The sequence below is a fragment of the Lithobates pipiens genome, unplaced genomic scaffold (assembly GCF_037356315.1).
Source record: "Lithobates pipiens isolate NorthernLeopardFrog02 unplaced genomic scaffold, aLitPip1_a1.2 Scaffold_13, whole genome shotgun sequence".
In the NCBI taxonomy this organism is placed as follows: domain Eukaryota; kingdom Metazoa; phylum Chordata; class Amphibia; order Anura; family Ranidae; genus Lithobates; species Lithobates pipiens.
This window is the reverse complement of record NW_027507718.1, coordinates 124,393,552-124,416,080: the sequence shown is the minus strand read 5'-3', so window position 1 is coordinate 124,416,080 and position 22,529 is coordinate 124,393,552. Positions and strand designations below refer to the sequence as shown.

Genomic DNA, 22,529 nt, shown 5'->3' with positions numbered 1-22,529 from the left:
AATATAGACCAAAAAGCTCTATTTTTGTCTCATAAGACCACATGACCTTCTTCTCCCATTCCTCCTCTGGATCATCCAGATGGCCATTGGCAAACTTCAGGCGGGCCTGGACATGCGCTGGCTTGAGCAGGGGGACCTTGTGTGTGCTGCAGGATTTTAATCCATGACGGCATAGCCGTAGTGTGTTACTAATGGTTTTATTTGAGACTGTGGTCCCAGCTCTCTTCAGGTCATTGACCAGGTCCTGCCGTGTAGTTCTGGGCTGATCCCTCACCTTTATCGTGATCATTGATGCTCCACGAGATGAGATCTTGCATGGAGCCACAGACCGGGGGAGATTGACCATCATCTTGAACTTCTTCCATTTTCTAATAATTGCGCCAACAGTTGTTGCCTTCTCACCAAGCTGCTTGCCTATTGTCCTGTAGCCCATTCCAGCCTTGTGCAGGTCTACAATTTTATCCCTGATGTCCTTACACAGCTCTCTGTTCTTGGCTATCGTGGAGAGGTTGGAGTCTGATTGAGTGTGTGGACTGTGCATTGCTATGTTGTATCTGTTACTGTATCTGCAGTAATGTTACTGACTCTTGTGCAGGATTTGCTGATATTAATAATTAATATTATTGAGACCAGACAGTTTTTTTTTTTAATATGGAGACCAACACTGCTTCAGGTATCTTGAAATGTTTTGCTTACATAGGTATTAAACCCCAAAACAAACATTTATTAAATTACAGTTTACCAGTTCTTAGGCCACATTCATACTGGACGTTATAAAAATGGCAGTAGCTTTATCTGTAGAATGCTGTTAAAAATGCAAGTTTTGACGCGTTTTGCAGTTTTTGCATTGCTATTTTTTGTGTTTTTTTAGCAAAATTATACTCCCACAAAAGCTTATTGCTCAAAAATGAAACACCAAAATAGCCACGTTTGTCACGGTTTTTCAGAGTAAGGCCGCGTACACACGGGCGGACTGTTCGCCCAACTTTGTTTGTCAAACAGTTTCGGCAAACAGTCCGCTCAAAATTAGCATGGACGGACATGGCCACACACGGCACTTTTTTGAGCGGACTGTTTCAGCGAACTGTTTGCCAAACAGTTCGCTCAACTTTTGAAATGAACGGACTCGCCCACGTAAGGCGGAGGCAAATCCGCCCATTTCGAGCGCGTGTACAGGTAGGCGGGGCCCGCGAAGGAGACGTCGCGGGCTCCGCCGCCTGGAATGGACTTAAAGGGAACCCCAACGCCGAAAAAAATCGGCGTGGGGGTTCCCCCAAAGTCCACAACAGACCCTTGTCCGAGCACGCTACCCGAGGTTGTTGGCCAAGATCTCACGATACATGGCCCCATCCATCCTCCCCTAAATATGGTGCAGTCATCTTGTCCCCTTTGCAGAAAAGCAGCCCCAAAGAATGATGTTTCCACCTCCATGCTTTATGGTTGGGATGGTGTTTCTTGGGGTTGTACTCATCCTTCTTCTTCCTCCAAACACAGCGAGTGGAATATAGACCAAAAAGCTCTATTTTTGTCTCATAAGACCACATGACCTTCTTCTCCCATTCCTCCTCTGGATCATCCAGATGGCCATTGGCAAACTTCAGGCGGGCCTGGACATGTGCTGGCTTGAGCAGGGGGACCTTGTGTGTGCTGCAGGATTTTAATCCATGACGGCATAGCCGTAGTGTGTTACTAATGGTTTTCTTTGAGACTGTGGTCCCAGCTCTCTTCAGGTCATTGACCAGGTCCTGCCGTGTAGTTCTGGGCTGATCCCTCACCTTTATCGTGATCATTGATGCTCCACGAGATGAGATCTTGCATGGAGCCACAGACCGGGGGAGATTGACCATCATCTTGAACTTCTTCCATTTTCTAATAATTGCGCCAACAGTTGTTGCCTTCTCACCAAGCTGCTTGCCTATTGTCCTGTAGCCCATTCCAGCCTTGTGCAGGTCTACAATTTTATCCCTGATGTCCTTACACAGCTCTCTGTTCTTGGCTATCGTGGAGAGGTTGGAGTCTGATTGAGTGTGTGGACTGTGCATTGCTATGTTGTATCTGTTACTGTATCTGCAGTAATGTTACTGACTCTTGTGCAGGATTTGCTGATATTAATAATTAATATTATTGAGACCAGACAGTTTTTTTTTTTAATATGGAGACCAACACTGCTTCAGGTATCTTGAAATGTTTTGCTTACATAGGTATTAAACCCCAAAACAAACATTTATTAAATTACAGTTTATCAGTTCTTAGGCCACATTCATACTGGACGTTATAAAAATGGCAGTAGCTTTATCTGTAGAATGCTGTTAAAAATGCAAGTTTTGACGCGTTTTGCAGTTTTTGCATTGCTATTTTTTGTGTTTTTTTAGCAAAATTATACTCCCACAAAAGCTTATTGCTCAAAAATGAAACACCAAAATAGCCACGTTTGTCACGGTTTTTCAGAGTAAGGCCGCGTACACACGGGCGGACTGTTCGCCCAACTTTGTTTGTCAAACAGTTTCGGCAAACAGTCCGCTCAAAATTAGCATGGACGGACATGGCCACACACGGCACTTTTTTGAGCGGACTGTTTCAGCGAACTGTTTGCCAAACAGTTCGCTCAACTTTTGAAATGAACGGACTCGCCCACGTAAGGCGGAGGCAAATCCGCCCATTTCGAGCGCGTGTACAGGTAGGCGGGGCCCGCGAAGGAGACGTCGCGGGCTCCGCCGCCTGGAATGGACTTAAAGGGAACCCCAACGCCGAAAAAAATCGGCGTGGGGGTTCCCCCAAAGTCCACAACAGACCCTTGTCCGAGCACGCTACCCGAGGTTGTTGGCCAAGATCTCACGATACATGGCCCCATCCATCCTCCCCTAAATATGGTGCAGTCATCTTGTCCCCTTTGCAGAAAAGCAGCCCCAAAGAATGATGTTTCCACCTCCATGCTTTATGGTTGGGATGGTGTTTCTTGGGGTTGTACTCATCCTTCTTCTTCCTCCAAACACAGCGAGTGGAATATAGACCAAAAAGCTCTATTTTTGTCTCATAAGACCACATGACCTTCTTCTCCCATTCCTCCTCTGGATCATCCAGATGGCCATTGGCAAACTTCAGGCGGGCCTGGACATGCGCTGGCTTGAGCAGGGGGACCTTGTGTGTGCTGCAGGATTTTAATCCATGACGGCATAGCCGTAGTGTGTTACTAATGGTTTTATTTGAGACTGTGGTCCCAGCTCTCTTCAGGTCATTGACCAGGTCCTGCCGTGTAGTTCTGGGCTGATCCCTCACCTTTATCGTGATCATTGATGCTCCACGAGATGAGATCTTGCATGGAGCCACAGACCGGGGGAGATTGACCATCATCTTGAACTTCTTCCATTTTCTAATAATTGCGCCAACAGTTGTTGCCTTCTCACCAAGCTGCTTGCCTATTGTCCTGTAGCCCATTCCAGCCTTGTGCAGGTCTACAATTTTATCCCTGATGTCCTTACACAGCTCTCTGTTCTTGGCTATCGTGGAGAGGTTGGAGTCTGATTGAGTGTGTGGACTGTGCATTGCTATGTTGTATCTGTTACTGTATCTGCAGTAATGTTACTGACTCTTGTGCAGGATTTGCTGATATTAATAATTAATATTATTGAGACCAGACAGTTTTTTTTTTTTAATATGGAGACCAACACTGCTTCAGGTATCTTGAAATGTTTTGCTTACATAGGTATTAAACCCCAAAACAAACATTTATTAAATTACAGTTTACCAGTTCTTAGGCCACATTCATACTGGACGTTATAAAAATGGCAGTAGCTTTATCTGTAGAATGCTGTTAAAAATGCAAGTTTTGACGCGTTTTGCAGTTTTTGCATTGCTATTTTTTGTGTTTTTTTAGCAAAATTATACTCCCACAAAAGCTTATTGCTCAAAAATGAAACACCAAAATAGCCACGTTTGTCACGGTTTTTCAGAGTAAGGCCGCGTACACACGGGCGGACTGTTCGCCCAACTTTGTTTGTCAAACAGTTTCGGCAAACAGTCCGCTCAAAATTAGCATGGACGGACATGGCCACACACGGCACTTTTTTGAGCGGACTGTTTCAGCGAACTGTTTGCCAAACAGTTCGCTCAACTTTTGAAATGAACGGACTCGCCCACGTAAGGCGGAGGCAAATCCGCCCATTTCGAGCGCGTGTACAGGTAGGCGGGGCCCGCGAAGGAGACGTCGCGGGCTCCGCCGCCTGGAATGGACTTAAAGGGAACCCCAACGGCGAAAAAAATCGGCGTGGGGGTTCCCCCAAAGTCCACAACAGACCCTTGTCCGAGCACGCTACCCGGCCGGCCAGGAAAGGGGGGCGAGCGAGCGCGCCCCCCTCCTGAGCCGTACCAGGCCGCGTGCCCTCAACATGGGGGGGGTGCCTTGGGGAAGGGGGGGCCGCGCGGCCCCCCCACCCCAAAGCACCTTGTCCCCATGTTGATGAGGACAAGGGCCTCTTCCCGACAACCCTGGCCGTTGGTTGTCGGGGTCTGCGGGCGGGGGGCTTATCGGAATCCGGGAGCCTTTAAGAAGGGGGCCCCCGGATACCGGCCCCCCACCCTATGTGAATGAGTATAGGGTACAATGTACCCCTACCCATTCACCTGTGAAATAAAGTACAAAAAAAAACACAACACAGAGAAAAAATATTTTATTGCACAGCTCCGGGGGTCTTCCGTCTTCGGGGGTCTTCTCGCCGGACTCCTCCGCTATCTTCGTGTAGCTCTTTTACTAGCTGAGGAGCCCGGCTTTCTTCCTCCCCGCCGCCGGCCTCTTCTCCCGACTTCGGGGGTCTTGTCCCCCTCTTCGGTTCTTCTGCCGGGCCACCGCGCCTTCTTGTAGCTCTTTTGCAGGCGGTGGCCCGGTCTTCTGTATATGTCACCAACCCATGTGACATATACCATGTGACACCGCCCCATTGTCACTATATAAGTGACCGCACAGCGCGGCTCTGGCATTCCGGCCGGAGAGAGCGACGTGTCAACATCTCCTGGGGAAGAAGAAGAAGAACAAGAAGAAGAAGAACGGAAGACGGCGACAGCGACAGCGGCGACAGAAGACCGGGCCACCGCCTGTAAAAGAGCTACAAGAAGGCGCGGTGGCCCGGCAGAAGAACCGAAGGCGGCGACAGAAGAACGTAAGGCAGCGGCGACAGAAGACCGGGCCACCGCCTGCAAAAGAGCTACAAGAAGGCGCGGTGGCCCGGCAGAAGAACCGAAGAGGGGGACAAGACCCCCGAAGTCGGGAGAAGAGGCCGGCGGCGGGGAGGAAGAAAGCCGGGCTCCTCCGCTAGTAAAAGAGCTACACGAAGATAGCGGAGGAGTCCGACGGAAGACCCCCGGAGCTGTGCAATAAAATATTTTTTCTCTGTGTTGTGTTTTTTTTTGTACTTTATTTCACAGGTGAATGGGTAGGGGTACATTGTACCCCATACTCATTCACATAGGGTGGGGGGCCGGTATCCGGGGGCCCCCTTCTTAAAGGGGGCTCCCGGATTCCGATAAGCCCCCCGCCCGCAGACCCCGACAACCAACGGCCAGGGTTGTCGGGAAGAGGCCCTTGTCCTCATCAACATGGGGACAAGGTGCTTTGGGGTGGGGGGGCCGCGCGGCCCCCCCTTCCCCAAGGCACCCCCCCATGTTGAGGGCACGCGGCCTGGTACGGCTCAGGAGGGGGGGCGCGCTCGCTCGCCCCCCTTTCCTGGCCGGCCGGGTAGCATGCTCGGACAAGGGTCTGTTGTGGACTTTGGGGGAACCCCCACGCCGATTTTTTTCGGCGTTGGGGTTCCCCTTTAAGCCCATTCCAGGCGGCGGAGCCCGCGACGTCTCCGTCGCGGGCCCCGCCTACCTCGAAATGAGCAGACTTTCCTCCGAGCGGGAACAGTTTGCTCATTTCGAAAGTAGCCTACACACGGGCGGACTGTTCGCTCAAACACAGTTTCAGCGGACAGTTTTTCGGAATTTCCGAAAGACTTTGTCCGTCAAACTGTCCGCTGAAACTGTCCGCTGAAAGCCCACACACGAGCGGACTGTCCGCCCAAACACTGTTCAGCGGACAAGGTTGGGCGAACAGTCCGCCCGTGTGTACGCGGCCTAAGAGCCTTTTACAGCTAAAAAACTCCTCTTCTTCGCCCCTCCCAAAAAACGCTGATAAAAGCCTATGTGTACATAAGGGGAATGGAGAATTTACTGGCTGCAGAAAAAGGCAGCTAAAGCCAAAAACAGCAGCTGTAAAAATGTCCAGTGTGCATGAGGCCTTAGATGTGGTGGCTGTATTTGTTTTCTTTTTTATAGCCTTTTTTTTTTCACCTGGTGACCCAGACAGTAAAGCAGCCCATACATTATACAATTTTCTTTCTTTCAACCATGGGTTGATGGAAAGAAAATTTCTCAATTCCCCAATTAACACAGTCAGTGTTGATGGGGGAATCCCTCCCACTTTACTGTTGTATTCTGACAGTGAGAGATTTCCCAGCCTTCAGAATACAATTATAAATGCTTGCAGCTATAGCCGCCGGCAGTAATCGAACAAACAAAAAACAGCCGGCTGGTTGTACTGAAGTGAATCCATAGATCGTCTTCAGTACAACCAGCCTGTCCATACATTAATCAAAATTCAGCCAGGTCCTGCTGAACCGAATTTGAACTGAACTGAATTTCGATCTGTTAATGGCTGGCTTAGGTCTGTATAATATTTTTTTATTTATCCTTTAAAAGACCAAGTTGTCCAGATAAATTGATAGCTGAGGTAAATCATTTAACTCTGAGAGGAGTGATTACAATGGTCAGCTTTGAATCATTTTTTATAAAAACCTTTATCTCAAAAGGAAAAAAATGTTACTGTAACTATTTAGAAAGTGTTTAATTTGTTAGTAAAGTCCATCTAAATCTGATGGTTTAACTGCTTCCCGACCGACTTCTGTATATATACGGCGGCAGAATGGCTCTGCTGCGTAAATCGCCATATATATACTGCGGCTCCGGGCTGCCAGGCGCGATCCCTGCCTGCCATCTGCGATGGCAGGCACGAGAGCAGGAACAGGGATTTGTGTGTGTAAACACACAAATCCCTGTCCTGTCAGGGGAGGAGAAACAGATTGAGTGTTCCTTCTAAGTAGGAACAACGATATGTCTCCTCCCCCAGTCAGTCCAATCCCCACACAGTTAGAACACACCTTGGGGACACACATTTAACCCCTTGATCGCTCCCTAGTGTTAACCCCTTGCCTGTCAATGCTATTTATACAGTAATCAGTGGCAGTTTTTATCTGTGATCGCTGTATAAATATCAATGGTCCCAAAAAAGTGTCAAAAGTGTCCGATCTGTCTGCCGCAATGTGGCAGTCCCAATAAAAATTGCTTATCACCACCATTACTAGTAAAAAATTTAATAAATAATAAAAATGCCATAAATCTATTCCCTATTTTGTAGACGCTATAACTTTTGCACTAACCACTCAATATACACTTATTGCGATTTTTTTTACCAAAAATATGTAGAATATATATTGGCCTAAACTGCTGAAGAAATTCATATTTTTTTTTTTAATTGGGATATTTATTATAGCAAAATTTAAAAATATAGTTTTTTTCAAAATGGTCGCTCTTCTTTTCTGTTTATAGCGCAAAAAATAAAAACCGCAGAGGTGATCAAATATCACCAAAAGAAAGCTCTATTGGAAAAAGATTTCGTAAATTTTGTATCGGTACAACATCTCACAACCGCACAATTGTCAGTTAAATCGACGCAGTACCATATCGCAAAAAATAGCCTGGTCAGGAAACGGGTACATTTTTCTGGGGCTGAAGTGGTTAACACTACCCTCTCCCCAGACTGACAGTGCTGCTGTCCAAAGGTGTCTGCTTTATTTTTTAGACAGAATTCAGACACTCTAAGCCCCTGTACACACGGTCGGAGATTTCGACAACCAAATCCGTTGGATTTTGTCCGTCGGATTTTGTCCGTCGGATCTTGTCCGAAACTTTTGCATACACACGGTTGGACTAAGTTGTCAAAAAATCCGATTATTCAGAACGTGATGACGTACTTTCGTTACGATGGGACTACGTTCAGGCTAGTAGCCAATAGCTTTGATGTAGGAATTTGATCTTATCATGCATGGCACTTGATCTGATCAAAATTCTCTACACATGATCGGAGTATGTCCGATCGAACCAGTTGGTCGGAAAATATTTCCAACAAGTTGGAAAATTGGGTCCGACGGATATTCCGACGGAATCATTCCGATGCATACCACACACAGGTGGATTATCCGACAAAACGGTCCAATAGGACACATTCCGACGGATTCTCCGACCGTGTGTACAAGGGCTAAGACAAGGAAGTGTGTGACTGGCCGAATCACTAGGTAAAAGGAAAGTAAAAAAGCTTAAAAAAGGAAACGAATGCAGTCCCCACATCTAAGGATGAAAAAAAAGGTTAATGCACTATTTTGAAAATGCAGCGGCCAGGAATTCAAATGGTACTTTTGCACCATGTATTTTCCCTGTGGTTCCCGCAAACATGCTGCGGTTGAAGATGCGTGGGGCTGCCGTTAACAATGAATGGCAGTCCAGCGCGTTTTTAAACCGTGCGTTTTGACTGCTGTTGGGGGAATCACTGCAATTCCCTTGCAATAGTATGTACCAGGCATTAAAGTGTTTGTAAACCGCAGATGTTATTAAAAAAGAACAAAAGACACTGGCAAGGCAATAGCATAATGTGCTAGTATGCATCGCATGCTAGCACATTATGAAATACTCACCTTGGAACAAAGCTGTACTGCCACCGCTAAGAAGGCTGACATGTTCCCCCTGTTTTTCTTCCGGGTTTGTGTGCTCCGACTGTGATAGGCCGGAGCCGCTATGACGTCACTCCCACACATGCACGTAGAAGTGCTTGTTTCTGGCACGAAGCTCTGAAGTTCCGCCAAGGTATGTCGGATCTTCACAGTGCATGTGCCAGTGATGTCACTGGCTGCATGCAGGGTGAATATATCCTAAACAGTGTAGGTTTAGGAGATATTAATTTTAGCTACAGGTAAGCCTAATTATACCAAAGACCAAATGGGGCTTTAATTTTTTGCTCTACACAAGAGCAAATATATACACACCCAATTCATTAAAACAGGCAGACATTTTACACAAGCTTTATTATAAAATGGAAGGTTCTCACTACTGCATAGAGAGCACTTAAAAGAAATGTATTATCGTTTCTGTTATTTTTTAGATATGCATATGAATAGATTAGCTTGATTTTCTTTTAACTTGTTTCTATACAAAATTGGTTATCATGTACATAAGTGCAGACATTTATTTGCTGATTACATGTGCAGGATCTGCTTTCAACTTTGCAGCGATCCAAAATAATTCCGCTTTAGTGATCCTTATCACAATGCAAGTCTATAAGTTGGCAGAACATAAATTATACTTCCCCTGCTGAATGGGCTGGCTGTTGAAACGATTAAATTGTACGCCAAGGCAAAAAATTACATATGCAGTACAATGCTATATATGACTAGGTTTTACCCAGGGCCGGCCCAAGACATTGTGCTGCCTGGGCCCAAGAATGTAATGCCGCCCCCCCCCCCCCCCCCAAAAAAATACATCCGCCCACCAAAAGGCCCCCACATTAATTATTTTAAATAATGATAACTAAAATTAAATTTATCAGAAAATCTGATTAAAAATGCCATAAATCTATTCCCTATTTTGTAGACGCTATAACTTTTATGCAAACCAATCAATATATGCTTCTTGCGATTTTTTATTTTTTTTTAACCAAAAATATGTAGCAGAATACATATTGGCCTAAACTGATGAAGACTTTTTTATAGCCAATATCTATAGGAGGGGTTTCCACCATCCATGCTTCATTTATATTTTATACAGCATGTCTTATTTTCAGTCTAATGTGTATTATATCTGAAGTTGCATATCAGAGACCGGTATTGTCGTTATATTGAAGCCTATTGAAATTTACATACATTAGAGGATTCCAGAATTATTGTTAAGTTATTGATCAGTAAGTTAGCGCTGCACTTTTCATTTTATTTTTTGTGGTTTGAGAACACATAACAGCGCTTATTGTAAATAGTAGTGTGGTGATTACCTATTATACTAGGTATAATAGTATTAATAAACATCAACAGATTTCAGTTGTGTCCCACCAAGCCAGCCCCCCATAGACAATGTGACTGGCTGGTAAGTTCATCGCCCCATCTCTGCTCTTAGTGCACTAATTGGCACTGATTGGCAGCACTAATTGCCACTGATAGGTGCACTGTTGGCACTAATAGAAAGCACTGATCGGCACTAATAGGCAGCACTGATCGGCACTGATAGGCAGCACTGATTGGCATAATTTAGTGGCACTGATTGACAGCACTGATAGGAACTAAATGGCAGCACTGATAGGCAGCACTGATATCACTGCTGATAGGTGGCACTGATTGGCACTGGGAGATGGCACTGATTGGAAACACTAATTGGCACTGATAGGTGGCATTGGTTGGCACTGATATTAGGCAGCACTGATGGGAAACACTGGCACTGACAGGTGGCACTGATTGGCACTGGCAGGTGGCACTGATTGGCACTGATGGAAGAGAGGAAATTTCACAATAAGGCTGATATTGACGCTTAGTGAAACTGTGTGTGTGACATTGTCATGTAATGTAACTTCATGAAGAGAGAGACCATCTGTAAAATTCAGTGGTGATGTCGGGGGTGGGCGGGACCCAGCAGCTATCAAACACCAGCCAACGGAATCGGAGCTAGGCGGGCCGCTATGTATATGTGGCCCTGTCCCCTTTTTAAAGAAGCCCAATCATTGGCTTGTGTTTGATCACCACTGAAAGACATCACCTCTGAATTTTGACAGCTGGTCTCTCTCTGATGTCTGGGGTGGGAGGGACCCAGCATCTATGCAACACCAGCAAATGATTGGGTTGCTTAAGAGAGGGGGTGGGGCCACATACACGTAGCAGCCCACCCATATCCCATCCCATTGACTATTTTGTGATAGCTGCTGGGTCCCACCCACCCCCGACATCAATGCTCAATTTTGACAGCTGGTCTCTCTCTGCATTCAGTTACATTACATGACAGTGTCACACACTCAGCGAATATTACAAGCACTGCCTAGTGTGAAACTATCTTACAGGCAGCAGGGGCTGCACACTCATTGGATGCAGCCTTTCACAGCAGTCCCACAGGCTGCCCCTCTTAAAATGCCACCTGGGACCAAGTGCCCACTGGGTTCCATGGTAGGGCTGGCCCTGGTTTTACCCCTTAAGAGTCCCTGCAAACACAGAAAAATTCCTGTTGATCTGCCAGCAATGCTGACACCGCCAAAATCCTCTTGTGGACTGACAATCAGGACTGCCAATAGGAGAACCGGGCATGGACCATATCAGGTCAGCAAGAGGGCACAGGCCCAGCTGAGGCAGCAGCAACTTCAGTCCTAGCATGATCACTGCATTTTTATGGTTAGATTTGTCCAGAGAACTGCAGATGGAGGCAGACTCTTCAGTATTTTCAGAAAGTTGGTAAAGATGTAGGTAAGTCACCTTTTTTATCTCTATTCTTTAGAAAATGGGACAGGGTGCAGGAGCAGGCCCCAGGCAAGGACCCCTGGGCTATAGTTGTTCCCAGTCTCTCAGTTTACAGTTGTCCTCTGTGGTGTATGAGGAGACACCAGGCATGGAAGGGGGAGGGAAGGTAAGGTTAAAGTGTATGGGGACACATGGTTTTGTTTTTCATTTTCCTTGTAATGTATTTTTATTTGCTGAAACACCCTCCCCTTAAAGCAAAACTCCAGGCAGAGAGCCTTCTTAATTCTTATGTAAAACGCTACCTGTCCTGAAGTCCCCACCTTCACATCACTGTTTGTTATTCTAAAATCAATACTTTTGTTCAGGCTCACTCTCTCTATCTGCAGAACCGCTTACATTTTGGGAAGCATTCACAAAATAGGTGCTCTGAAAATGAACAAGGAAAAAGGGTACAACACCTGCATGAGCTACAGTGTGCCCAAACCACAGCAGAAGCTGCATACAAAAGTATGAATTTGTTAGTAAAAAGCAGCAATCTGGCCATGAAATAGACATCAGCAGATGTATTTTTTTACAGAGCAAAAATAAGAAAAGACACTTTGTTCGGATTTCCACCTTGAGAAGTTACACAACTCTAAATGGTAGTTTCGAAAACTACACAAGGTAATGCAGGGGCTTTCAAGACAACTCAGTATAGTCGTTTACTTGACAATTCGAGGGATATTAAAACTTTGCTTGCTGTACTTTCAGTCTGCAAAACTAGTTTTGGAAAGAAAAAATATCACAACACTGAATGTGAGCAGGAATTGGAGTAGCTGGCTGGAAGAGTATCTTTAGAAGTCTTGACTGAAGTGATAGATATTTTGGAGCTTTTCCGAAACCTGTGCCTCACTTTGTCTCGAAATTCTTCTGACACATAATAATATACAAAGGGGTCCACACAGCTGTTAATGGCACTTACAGTTAAACAGACCATGTAGAGAGCATATAGATTTCCATGACAGTGCTCAGAGTAATGAATCAAAAGAACCACATTGCTGGGTGTCAAGAAGATTATCACTATCACCAAAACCAAGACACTAAGTTTTATGGCATGAGCATATTTTTCTCCACTTGATATCAGTGCTTGAATAACAGAAATGTAGCAGAAGATTATGATCACCAGAGGTAAAATGAAGCAGACAACAATGGTAGTCATAAAATAATAAAAAAGATAATCCGCTTGCTCTTGTCTGGGAAGAGCATCATGGCATACTGTAATGTCAGTATTTTGTAATGGATAGGACTGTTGCATTGTAGTCAAAGGAATTGTACATAAAACAGAGATTAGCCAGGAAATTGAGCATATGGCAATGGCAAAAGCCTGACTTCTAAATGTTCTAGAGAAGAAAGGGTGGACCACAGCCAAGTAGCGGTCAATACTGATGCTCATGAGGAGAAGAACTGAACAGTACATGTTCCCATAAAAGAAACTAGTTACAGCCCTGCACATTAGTTCCCCAAAGATCCAGTTATTTCCCATGAAGTAATAAAGTATCTTGAAGGGCAGCACCAGGATGAGTAAGAGGTCTGCCACTGCTAGGTTCATTAGGAAGACTGTAGAGGTCATCTTTTTGACTTTGGTCATCAAAACCCACAAAGCAATGCCATTGGCTGGTAATCCTACCAGAAACACTAAAGTATAGATCAACGGTATAACAAGGACAGTGATGGGACTTTTCAGATAATCCATGGATGTTGCTGAAATTGACAAAAATGTATTGTTTAGTTCTCCGCGGAATGATCGTGGAAATAATACATTCTCACAAGTAGTGGTGGAATTAGGCTCTCCTTCATTTAAGTAATCTGTAAAGAGATGAAAGGTAAAAAGATAGATTACAACATTTTACAAGTATTTGAAAAACAATTACTGTTTGTATGAATTCCTTCCACATTTCAGTTGCTAAGAACATTGTAATAAATCCCCATTCAAGATCCTACTGCCATTTTGTAATTAAAGTGCCAAGTTACTATAGATCAACTGAACTTTCAATTTTCAGACACACCAAAACAAAAAGTGTTCAAATATTGCCGTTTGTTTCTTTAGGAAACAGCCACAGCCAGAGTAGAAAAGCCTATCTCCTTACAGCAATCCTGTAGGTCTCTTACTCACAGAGGTGTGACACGCCCCCCCCCCCCCCCCCCCGTCTTAGTCAGACCTATAGCTCTGCAATCAGCAAATCTCATGCAGTTGTATGCAACCATTTTTTAGCTATTTGTGCACTGATATAGATGCAGACTGATATTACATACTGTATAGCCTGTTTATTGATGTTGTTTTATCCATAATCTATATTACTAAAATGCAGCAGTAAACAGCCAAAAAAACAAACCAAATTTGGCCTTCTGCAGGTTTATCCTCCTCCTTTATCCTTTTTCACGACATACTAGCACATTATGACAGACTTCTGCAAATTAAGTCCTCCGGTGCAGTGCAGTCATGGCTCCCTCGGGGCTTCCATCTTCCTTCTGGGTTTGCAGGCTTCAGCCATTTGAATGGCTGGGCCTGTGAGACATCACTCCTGCGAATGCCCATGGGAACCTTGGCCACAGCATGGCGCTGTGCATGCCACAGCATACTGTGTGGTATTAAATGCAAAGTGTCACTGTGCATGTGAAGGTGATGCCATCAGCTATTGCCAATGTGAATATCTTCTAAAAGGTTGTTAAAAAAAAGGTATGACCTCATAGCCGTGCACTCTGGAGCCAACAAAATACATTTTGAATTTAATAGTTAATTAAATAATTAAAGTGAGCAGCCTGTAGTGTAACCAAAAGTCAAATATGAAAATAGAAATTAATAAATGTCATACCGGTTTATTGAAATGTATGAATTTCTATGTTCATCTCCTAAAAGGTGCCTGTTTAAAAGATATTCATTGTACGTACAGGTAAGCCTGATTGTAAGCTTACCTGAAGGTACAAATTCACAAAAAGAGAGTTTACTAACACCTTAAAAAAGAAGTAAACTGCTGTTTGTTTTTTTGTTTGTTTTTTTTTACCTGCAAAGTAAAGACATAATATGATACTTACCTGCAAACTAATGCCGTGTACACACGTAGCCAACTATCCGGCGGACTTTCCGAAGGAGATACTTGCCCACACACGGCACTTTTTCAGCGGACTAATATGGTGTACTTAGTCCGCCGGACTATGCGCCGTACTTTTTGAAATGAACGGACTCTTAGTCCGCCCGACTTTTGGGTAAAAAAAGTCAGCCGGAGGCTACACACGGGCGGATTGTCCGGCAGACTTGAGTTTGCCAGACTTTTCCACCGGATTGTTTGATCGTGTGTACGTGGCATAAGCCCTCCTTGTCCCCGCTGCAGGTCACATCCATCTTTGTCCGTCTTTCTTCTGGGTCCGCTGTCTCTGTGACTGGCCGGAGCCACTTGATGTCACTCCTGCACATGCGCACAGGAGCTGAAGAAATGGCACCTGCGGCCATTCCTTCAGAGCGCATGCGCCAATGATGTAATTGGCACAGCATACAGTAAATATCTCCTAAACAGTGCAAGCTTAGGAGATATTTACAGTACCTATCATTAAGCCTTATTATAGGCTTACCGACAGGTACAAACTTTAGAGGGAGGTTTACTTCCTCTTTAATCTATAGTGATTGCTATTGTGTATTAAAGGAAAACTAAACTCCTGCAATAAAACATAATAGAGTTTTTGGGAGGAAAAGTTGTGTACCTAGTAATTTTGTATTTTCTATGTACACTGCACAGCATAGTGTGTGCAATGTACACATTCCTGGATCCTTCCCAACATCTGTGCATGAACAGGTGTTACATTATCAGTAGTCACCCAGTGGAGGAGCTATGCGGGACCCAGAAGAAGTTGTGGGTAAGATGGAGGCAGTGGAGGTGGAGGTATCTATAAGCCTGGACCTCTTATCACTAAAGGAGGGCATATCAGAAGGTAAGTGTACCATAATGCTAGGCATGTTTGCACACTATGGAAAGAGCCCACCCAGCAGACACTAGTTCCACTTTTACATGAACCTGAACTCATAATCTGTTTTACAGTATGTGTGGCATCATGCCTTGTTGCATATCCTTCTCCAAAGCAAATATTTTGTGAATCCATTGTGGAGTTTCTTACTTGGAAATCCTGTCAATAAAAGAATTAAAGAACAAGTTACCACTTACCAGCACTCCAAAAAAATTATTTCCACAATGTATTGTAAATGTACCAAATCACATAGGTCAAATTGCCATGCCAATGTTTCAGGGCATCGCAGGGTCCCCTTCCTCAGGGCAACTTGGTAACAAAATCCATTAAAGTATTGAAAATATTCATTGTGGAAGGTAACCCATAGCAAGCAGTCAGCCTGAGGAAGGTGCATTCACAATATATTGTGAAAATGCAGTTTTTGGAGCACTTGCTTGTGACATCTTACTCTTTAAGCCTGTTCATAACAGCACTTCCTATTGAACACTGACAACAGTGGGCCAGTTCATTGCAATTAGAAGAAGAGTGCTGCCATGTGCATTCCTTTGAATGTAGGCAGTAGGCAGCCTACTAGCCAACTCAAGGAGCAATCATGACAGGCTAACACTAGGAGCTTAAGTATAGATGCCCAAAAAACAATATGCTTTGGATAACTGTATACAGAGTCTATGTACAATTTATTTGTGTTTATGCAGTACCCTAAGAAATCTATCTTTTTGTCTTTAACTTAGGGTGACCAGATGTCCCCGGTTTCAGCGGACAGTCCCCGGATTGAGGACACTGTTCCCGGACCAATTCTGTCCCCAGTTTTGACTTCAACAGGAGCTGGGGCAATTTTCAAAGACAGTAAGTGCAGAATAAAAAATAAATCTGAATTACACACCCCCGGTCCTACTAGCTTAGGGGGTGTATTTTTTCCATTATCTGTGTCAGTTTCTGATGATGATGTGCTGGTCAGAGCCAATGGACTATTTCTTCAGTTGCCCATTCAGCTCTGCTCACATGTTCTTCTGCCTTGGCTCAAATCCCAGCCAGCCGTCTGTCTGCTTATTTCCTTGTCTTCCCCGGCAGAGTCATTTTCCTCCGCTCCTCACCCAGTAGTAGCCGGGGCCCGGAGAGTGAGACCTGAGAGGCTGTGAGGCGGGCAGAGGCTGTAATGGGCAGAGAGAGGCAGCTGAGCTCAGCTGACGATGTCCAGCAGCAGCAATATAGGGGAAGAAGATCCAATCGTGGAGCTGCCAGTGCCTTCAAGGCTTCAACACAGGTGTGCTTTGGGGGTGTCTGTGAATAGACTACATTGCACTGTGTCTGTCTCTGGCATAATGGATGGTATCAGAACTCACAAGCAGCAGGCACTTATTGGTCATAAGTTAACAAAATCAGCATCCAGCAGCCATGGTATGTGACACACTGTGACAGAGCCAGCCAGAGCCATGATAGAGTGCCTGCTGCCTGTGAGTTATAATGCTGATGCTCTTAATCAGTTGCCGATCACCTGATAGCAGATTTACTGCTACAGAGCGGTTGCGCTGCGCAGGATCACGTTTATACGTAATCCTACATTTCTGGGTATCAGGGCCAATCAGCGGATCCGGCGAACTCGCCTAGTGGTCTGCCTATGTAAACAAGGCAGTTCGCCATTCTGTCAGTGTGGAAGACATTGATCCTGTGTTACTGCAAAGCAGGTACAGGGATCTATGTCTTCGCTTAGTAAAAGCACCTCCCCCACAGTGAGAAAACACTTTTTAGGCACACATTTAACCCATTGATTGCCCTAGATGTTATCCCCTTCCCAGCTAGTGTCATTAGTACAGTGACCGTACATATTGCTAGCACTGATCACTGTATTAGTGTCACTGGTTCCCACAAAGTGTCAAAAGTGTCACTAATGCTGCGTACACACGAGCGGAATGTCAGACAGAAAAAGTCAGACAGAATCTTTTCATCGGATATTCCGATCGTGTGTGTGCCTCATCTGACTTTTTTTTTCAAAAATTCTGATGAGACCTAGAAATAGAACATGTTCTAAATATTTCAGACTGAACCATTTCCTATCGGGAAAACTGATCGTCTGTATGCTGTTCCAACGGACCAAAAACGATGCATGCTCTGAAGCAAGTACGAGATGGAAGCTATTGGCTACTGGCTATTGAACTTTCTTTTTCTAGTCCCGCGTTCTAGACGGTCGGACTTGGTATGATCGTGTGTTGGCAAGACAGTTTCAGTGGAACTCCATTGGAACTCTGTTGGAAAAACCTTCGGAGTTTATTTTGACGGGAAAACCGGTCGTGTGTACGCGGCATTAGTGTCTGATTTGTCCACTGCAATATTGCAGTCCCGCTATGAGTCGCTGATTGCTGCCATTACTAGTAAAAAAAAAAGTATGTCCCCAGATTTAATTTAAAAAATCTGGTCACCTTACTTTAACTCTTCCTGCAAAATAGCAGTGCAGCCCCTGTGAACAGCCACATTGCTGTACATCTGCAGTGTGAGATCATCTCACTGCTAGTCTCACGAGATTCGATGTGAAATTTGATGATCTCACTACTGTGCTACTTACTGTTCTTGAAGAGGAAGCTGTATCTGGAGGAGAAGCTGTACCTGAGCACCTGTAATGCAATGATTTCCCTGCTTCTGCTTTATTTGTTTGTGAATTTGTGCTCTCTCCACCTCTCTTGGATGATCACTACCCAATTAATCATCAATCAATTAATCATTAAATCATCTGTCATCAGAAGGGTAGCTATAATGTGAAAATAAATTCTGCCTCCACACAGAGACCCAAAACATGGTATGTTAGTGCTTTAGGGAGGCCACAGGCAATACTGTTAACTAGTTGTTTGTTCTCAGTTTTTTTTTTTTGGGGGGTGGGTTCTGCTGCAGGGCACTACTTCCACAGTTCAGGTCCTCTGTAATATTCACAAGACTAGAAGATCTGGAAATTAAATTATATACATTTTTGTTGGTACAGAAGCATTTTTTAACACTGTCTTTTCTGTCTTGGCGCTGCTATTATCAATGTTTTGGTTGCTCATACTTAAAACATTTGCACAGCAATCAATTAGTAATGATGATTAGCAAGCTCCTCCATTCCATAAATTATTTTCTTCCCTGTGTGTTTCTGATCCTTGTCACAGCCAGCCAAAAGCATTGTAAAGCATAATGGCTACCATTTGTGCTACACAAGGTGCTATTACTACAGATCATACAGGGTTGCTGCTGATGTTTGTCCCTCACCCAGGAAAACAAGTAGACAGCAGATCCCTGGGTCTGAGAACCAGAGTAAGGAGGCAAATCTGTAAGGTATGGCAGAAGACATAAGAGATTCAGGCCCACTTTAATAATGTTGCTGTGTGGAGCAATTGAGTGCACTACAGAATCTAGAATCCAAATTTCTTCTTAAACAAGAACTGTTGCTTTTGACCATAAATAAATATGGCATTGCCTTTTTTCCCTAAATATTTAAAATTAATATTAACAGCCTTATTATAAAAGTTAATCTTTCTAATTCTTTGAATTACTGCCACCTTGACTTAGTAATTTCATTAAAGTTGAACACTGGGGAAATGTAAAAATGATGCTTGTTGTTGAGCTGAGCATTTGATAAATGCTCATGTTTGCCTATGGCAGTGATGGCAAACCTTGACACCCCAGATGTTTTTGGAACTACATTTCCCATGATGCTCATGCACTCTGCAGTATAGTTGAGCATCATGGGAAATGTAGTTTCCTAACATCTGGGGTGCCAAGGTTCGCCATCACTGGCCTAGGGCAATGTTAAAAAGCAATTGCTCTTATCTTATCCCTTGCTCCCCTGGCTACCTGGCTTTCCAGGTGCCTCCATAGCAGCATACACATGGTTGGTCGCTCTGCCCCCAACCCACCCACAGGACAACTTTAACTCTTATAAAAGAAAGAGTCAACCCCCCCCACATCATTCTATTTACTGTCCCCAAGCCTGCAAGATCACCTGGATCAGCCCTTACCATTACCGGTTCATGCTCCCCTGTAGTATGGAGTCCCAGCACTTAGGCTGCTAAATGTTCCATAAAAGTATGGGAGCCCATTTTTCTGTGGCTCTTTTTGGGGCCTTTAGGGATCCTGGTACTCTAATTGGTTATTCCCCTTATCTCCCTGTCTCCTCTCCTTGTGGCTTGGAGCCAGCTTTATAACGATTTTTACTCTCTTAGTGATTTACCTTTAACCAGGACTGTATTCCCCTCCTTCTGTGGGCCTCTCAGCTACAGCATAAATGCAGGGCTGGATCCAAAAAGTAACTGTATGCTGCCCCCTCTCCATTCCTCACGCATCTATCTCAGCAGTGCCTCCTGGAGCCAGTCTGCGAATTTTGAAGGCGGAGTCACGTAAAAGTGGAGTGACATTATCGGCGCATGCGCAGTAGCTGGGTGAATCGGTCGGCAGCCATCTTGGTACACCCAGTTGGCACCTGTATATATAAGGACACCTGGGCCCAGTATGGAAGCAGCTGTCAAGGGAAACATCTCCCAGAAGGTCCTGGAGAGTTCCCTCGTTTAAAGGGATACCCCCTTGGTGTCATGGAGTCTGCCCAAGGTAAAAGATGGGTGGAGCCTAAAAAAAAAGACCCTCAACATACCACTAGGTAAGAGGCTGCAACGTGCAGGTACATTTTTGAACCTAAAAGAGCATTTCAGGCATGTTGTATGAAATGCCTTTCTATGTTTTACTACAGCCCGCAACGCTGGTCATCGCACAGAGACTCGCCAGATAGAAGATCAAGAGATCATGGTAGTTCTAGGCGAACACTCCACAGTTCCCAGAGGTCATCTCATTGTAGCCAAGTCCTGGGCCTCTCCAGGCCTTTAGAGTTAGGGACAGCTGACATCCTTCTGTGTAGAATGGGCTAGGAGGCATGGTGGGTGTAATGTTACATAGTAGGTGAGGTTGAAAAAAGACACAAGTCCAACCTATGTGTGTGATTATATGACAGTATTACATTGTAATATTAAATGGCGGCGATTTTTATCATGACTGCGACATTATGGTGGACACTTTGGACATTTTGACACATTTTCGGGACCATTGTCATTTATACAGCAATCAGTGCTATACATATGCACTGATTTATGTGTAAATGACACTGGCAGTGAAGGGGTTAACCACTAGGTGGCAGTTTAGGGGTTAAGTGTGTCCTGGGGCGTGTTTCTAACTGTGGGGGGGGGCGTGGCTGTGTGTGACACGTCACTGATCTCTGCTTCGATCACAGGGAGCAGAGATCAGTGACACTGTCACTAGGACAGAATGGGGAGATGCTTGTTTACATTAGCATCTCCCGTTCTTCCTACCCGTGAGGCGATAGCAAGTATCCGCATAGCGATCGATTCCGCGACACCCGCGACCCGACCCACGGAGGCTGCCCGCTGGCTGCCTCTTAAAGGGCAACCTACAGGTACATGATTCTGCCTGTACGAGCCCTTCTGCCAACGTATATCGGCATGAAGCGGTCGGCAATAGGTTAAACTCCCTTTCACTGCACATTTTACCCCTATTGTGGGGTCACCAGTATGGTATTTGTAAATTGAAATCATACCCCCTCTCAAGCGTCTCTTCTCCAGAGAGAATAAGTTCAGTGCTCGTTACCTTTCTTCATAGCTACTGTCCTCCAGTCCCTTTATTGGTTTTGTTGCCCTTCTCTGGACTCTCTCAATTTCCAACCCATCCTTCCCAAGGATTGGTGCCCAGAACTGGACAGCATATTTCAGCTGAGGCTGGACCAGAGTCTTGTAGAGTGTGAGAATTATCGCTTTATCTCTTGAGTTAATCCCCTTTTTGATGCATGCCAATATTCTGTTTGCTTCGTTAGCAGCAGCTTGGCATTGCATGCCAATGCTGAGCCTATCATCTACCAGGATCTCAGGGTCCTTTCCCATCCTTGATTCCCCCAGAGGTTCTCCCTCCTAGTGAGTAGATTGCATTCACATTTTTGCCACCCAAATGCATTATTTTAAATATTTCCACATTAAACCTCATTTGCCATGTAGTTGCCCACCCCATTAATTTGTTCAGATCTACTTGCAAGGTTTCCAGATCCTTCTAAGAAGTTATTGCCCTGGTTAGCTTATTGTAAGATAGATTATTGGGCGCCAGACACTTCTTGAATGCAAAAAGATTTATTTTCTCTTGAACAGAACTGTGGGAGAGAGGATTAGGGCCAGGGCACCTTTTAGTAGTTGCAATGTTATCAGAGACTTCTATGGGTAGACAGCCATGTAGGGAAAGGCACCCAGCCGGACCCCACATCTGCATGTGTAGACATGCTGTCTCCTATGTCAACCATCTTGAACAGTTTCTAACAAAGGTCGTAATGAGCTCTTTCACTTCCTCCGCAATTTCCTTTTAAATATTCACTCAACTGAGCTCCCAGTCTGTCAGTTAGACCCGCTGATCCACTGCCACTGGATCTCCTGAGTTCTTCCAATCTTCTCACTGAGTATATTCCTCAAGCATCACCCCCGATGGGTCCCTAGCTTGGCACTCAGATACTCCTCAAGTGTCACCCCACTGCCCATTGGCTGAGACACCCCATCTATTCCTAATCTGTCCTTGCAACACCCTTGTCTTATCTAATGCCACCAGATACCCAGCCATCTAGTGACAGAAGAGAGAAGTGCAGCAATTCCAGAATTAGAGCGAAATCAATTGACCTTCTATAAATCAGCCAAGGCAACTATCACTTGCCAGGTAAATTTGCTAGCAACCCTGCCTAAACATCAGGGTGCTACATCATCATACCTCCAACAGACCTACACTTCCACACAGCTCCACCCATCCCAGGGAAAAAACCTGCTAGGCATGTGGAAGACGGGCCCTTCCGGAAAAATTAGTATGTGAAGGTTGTCTCTTAGAGGCCACTGGAGACTAGGAAAAGGACAAGGAGGAGGAAATTGCTTCTTCCTTTGGTTTTGGCTTGATCAAATCATGTGT

General features: G+C 44.9%; 1 protein-coding gene across 1 annotated transcript in view; it reads right to left on the bottom strand.

The window, feature by feature from the left end:
• Nucleotides 1-12,118: 12,118 nt before the first annotated feature.
• Nucleotides 12,119-22,529, bottom strand: part of F2RL3 (F2R like thrombin or trypsin receptor 3) — a 44,495-nt gene continuing 34,084 nt past the window's right edge. The window contains exon 2 of the mRNA XM_077475513.1: nucleotides 12,119-13,415. Within this exon, the coding sequence (XP_077331639.1) occupies nucleotides 12,352-13,415 (1,064 nt within the window). The 3' untranslated portion in view covers nucleotides 12,119-12,351. The remainder of the gene's footprint in view (nucleotides 13,416-22,529) is intronic.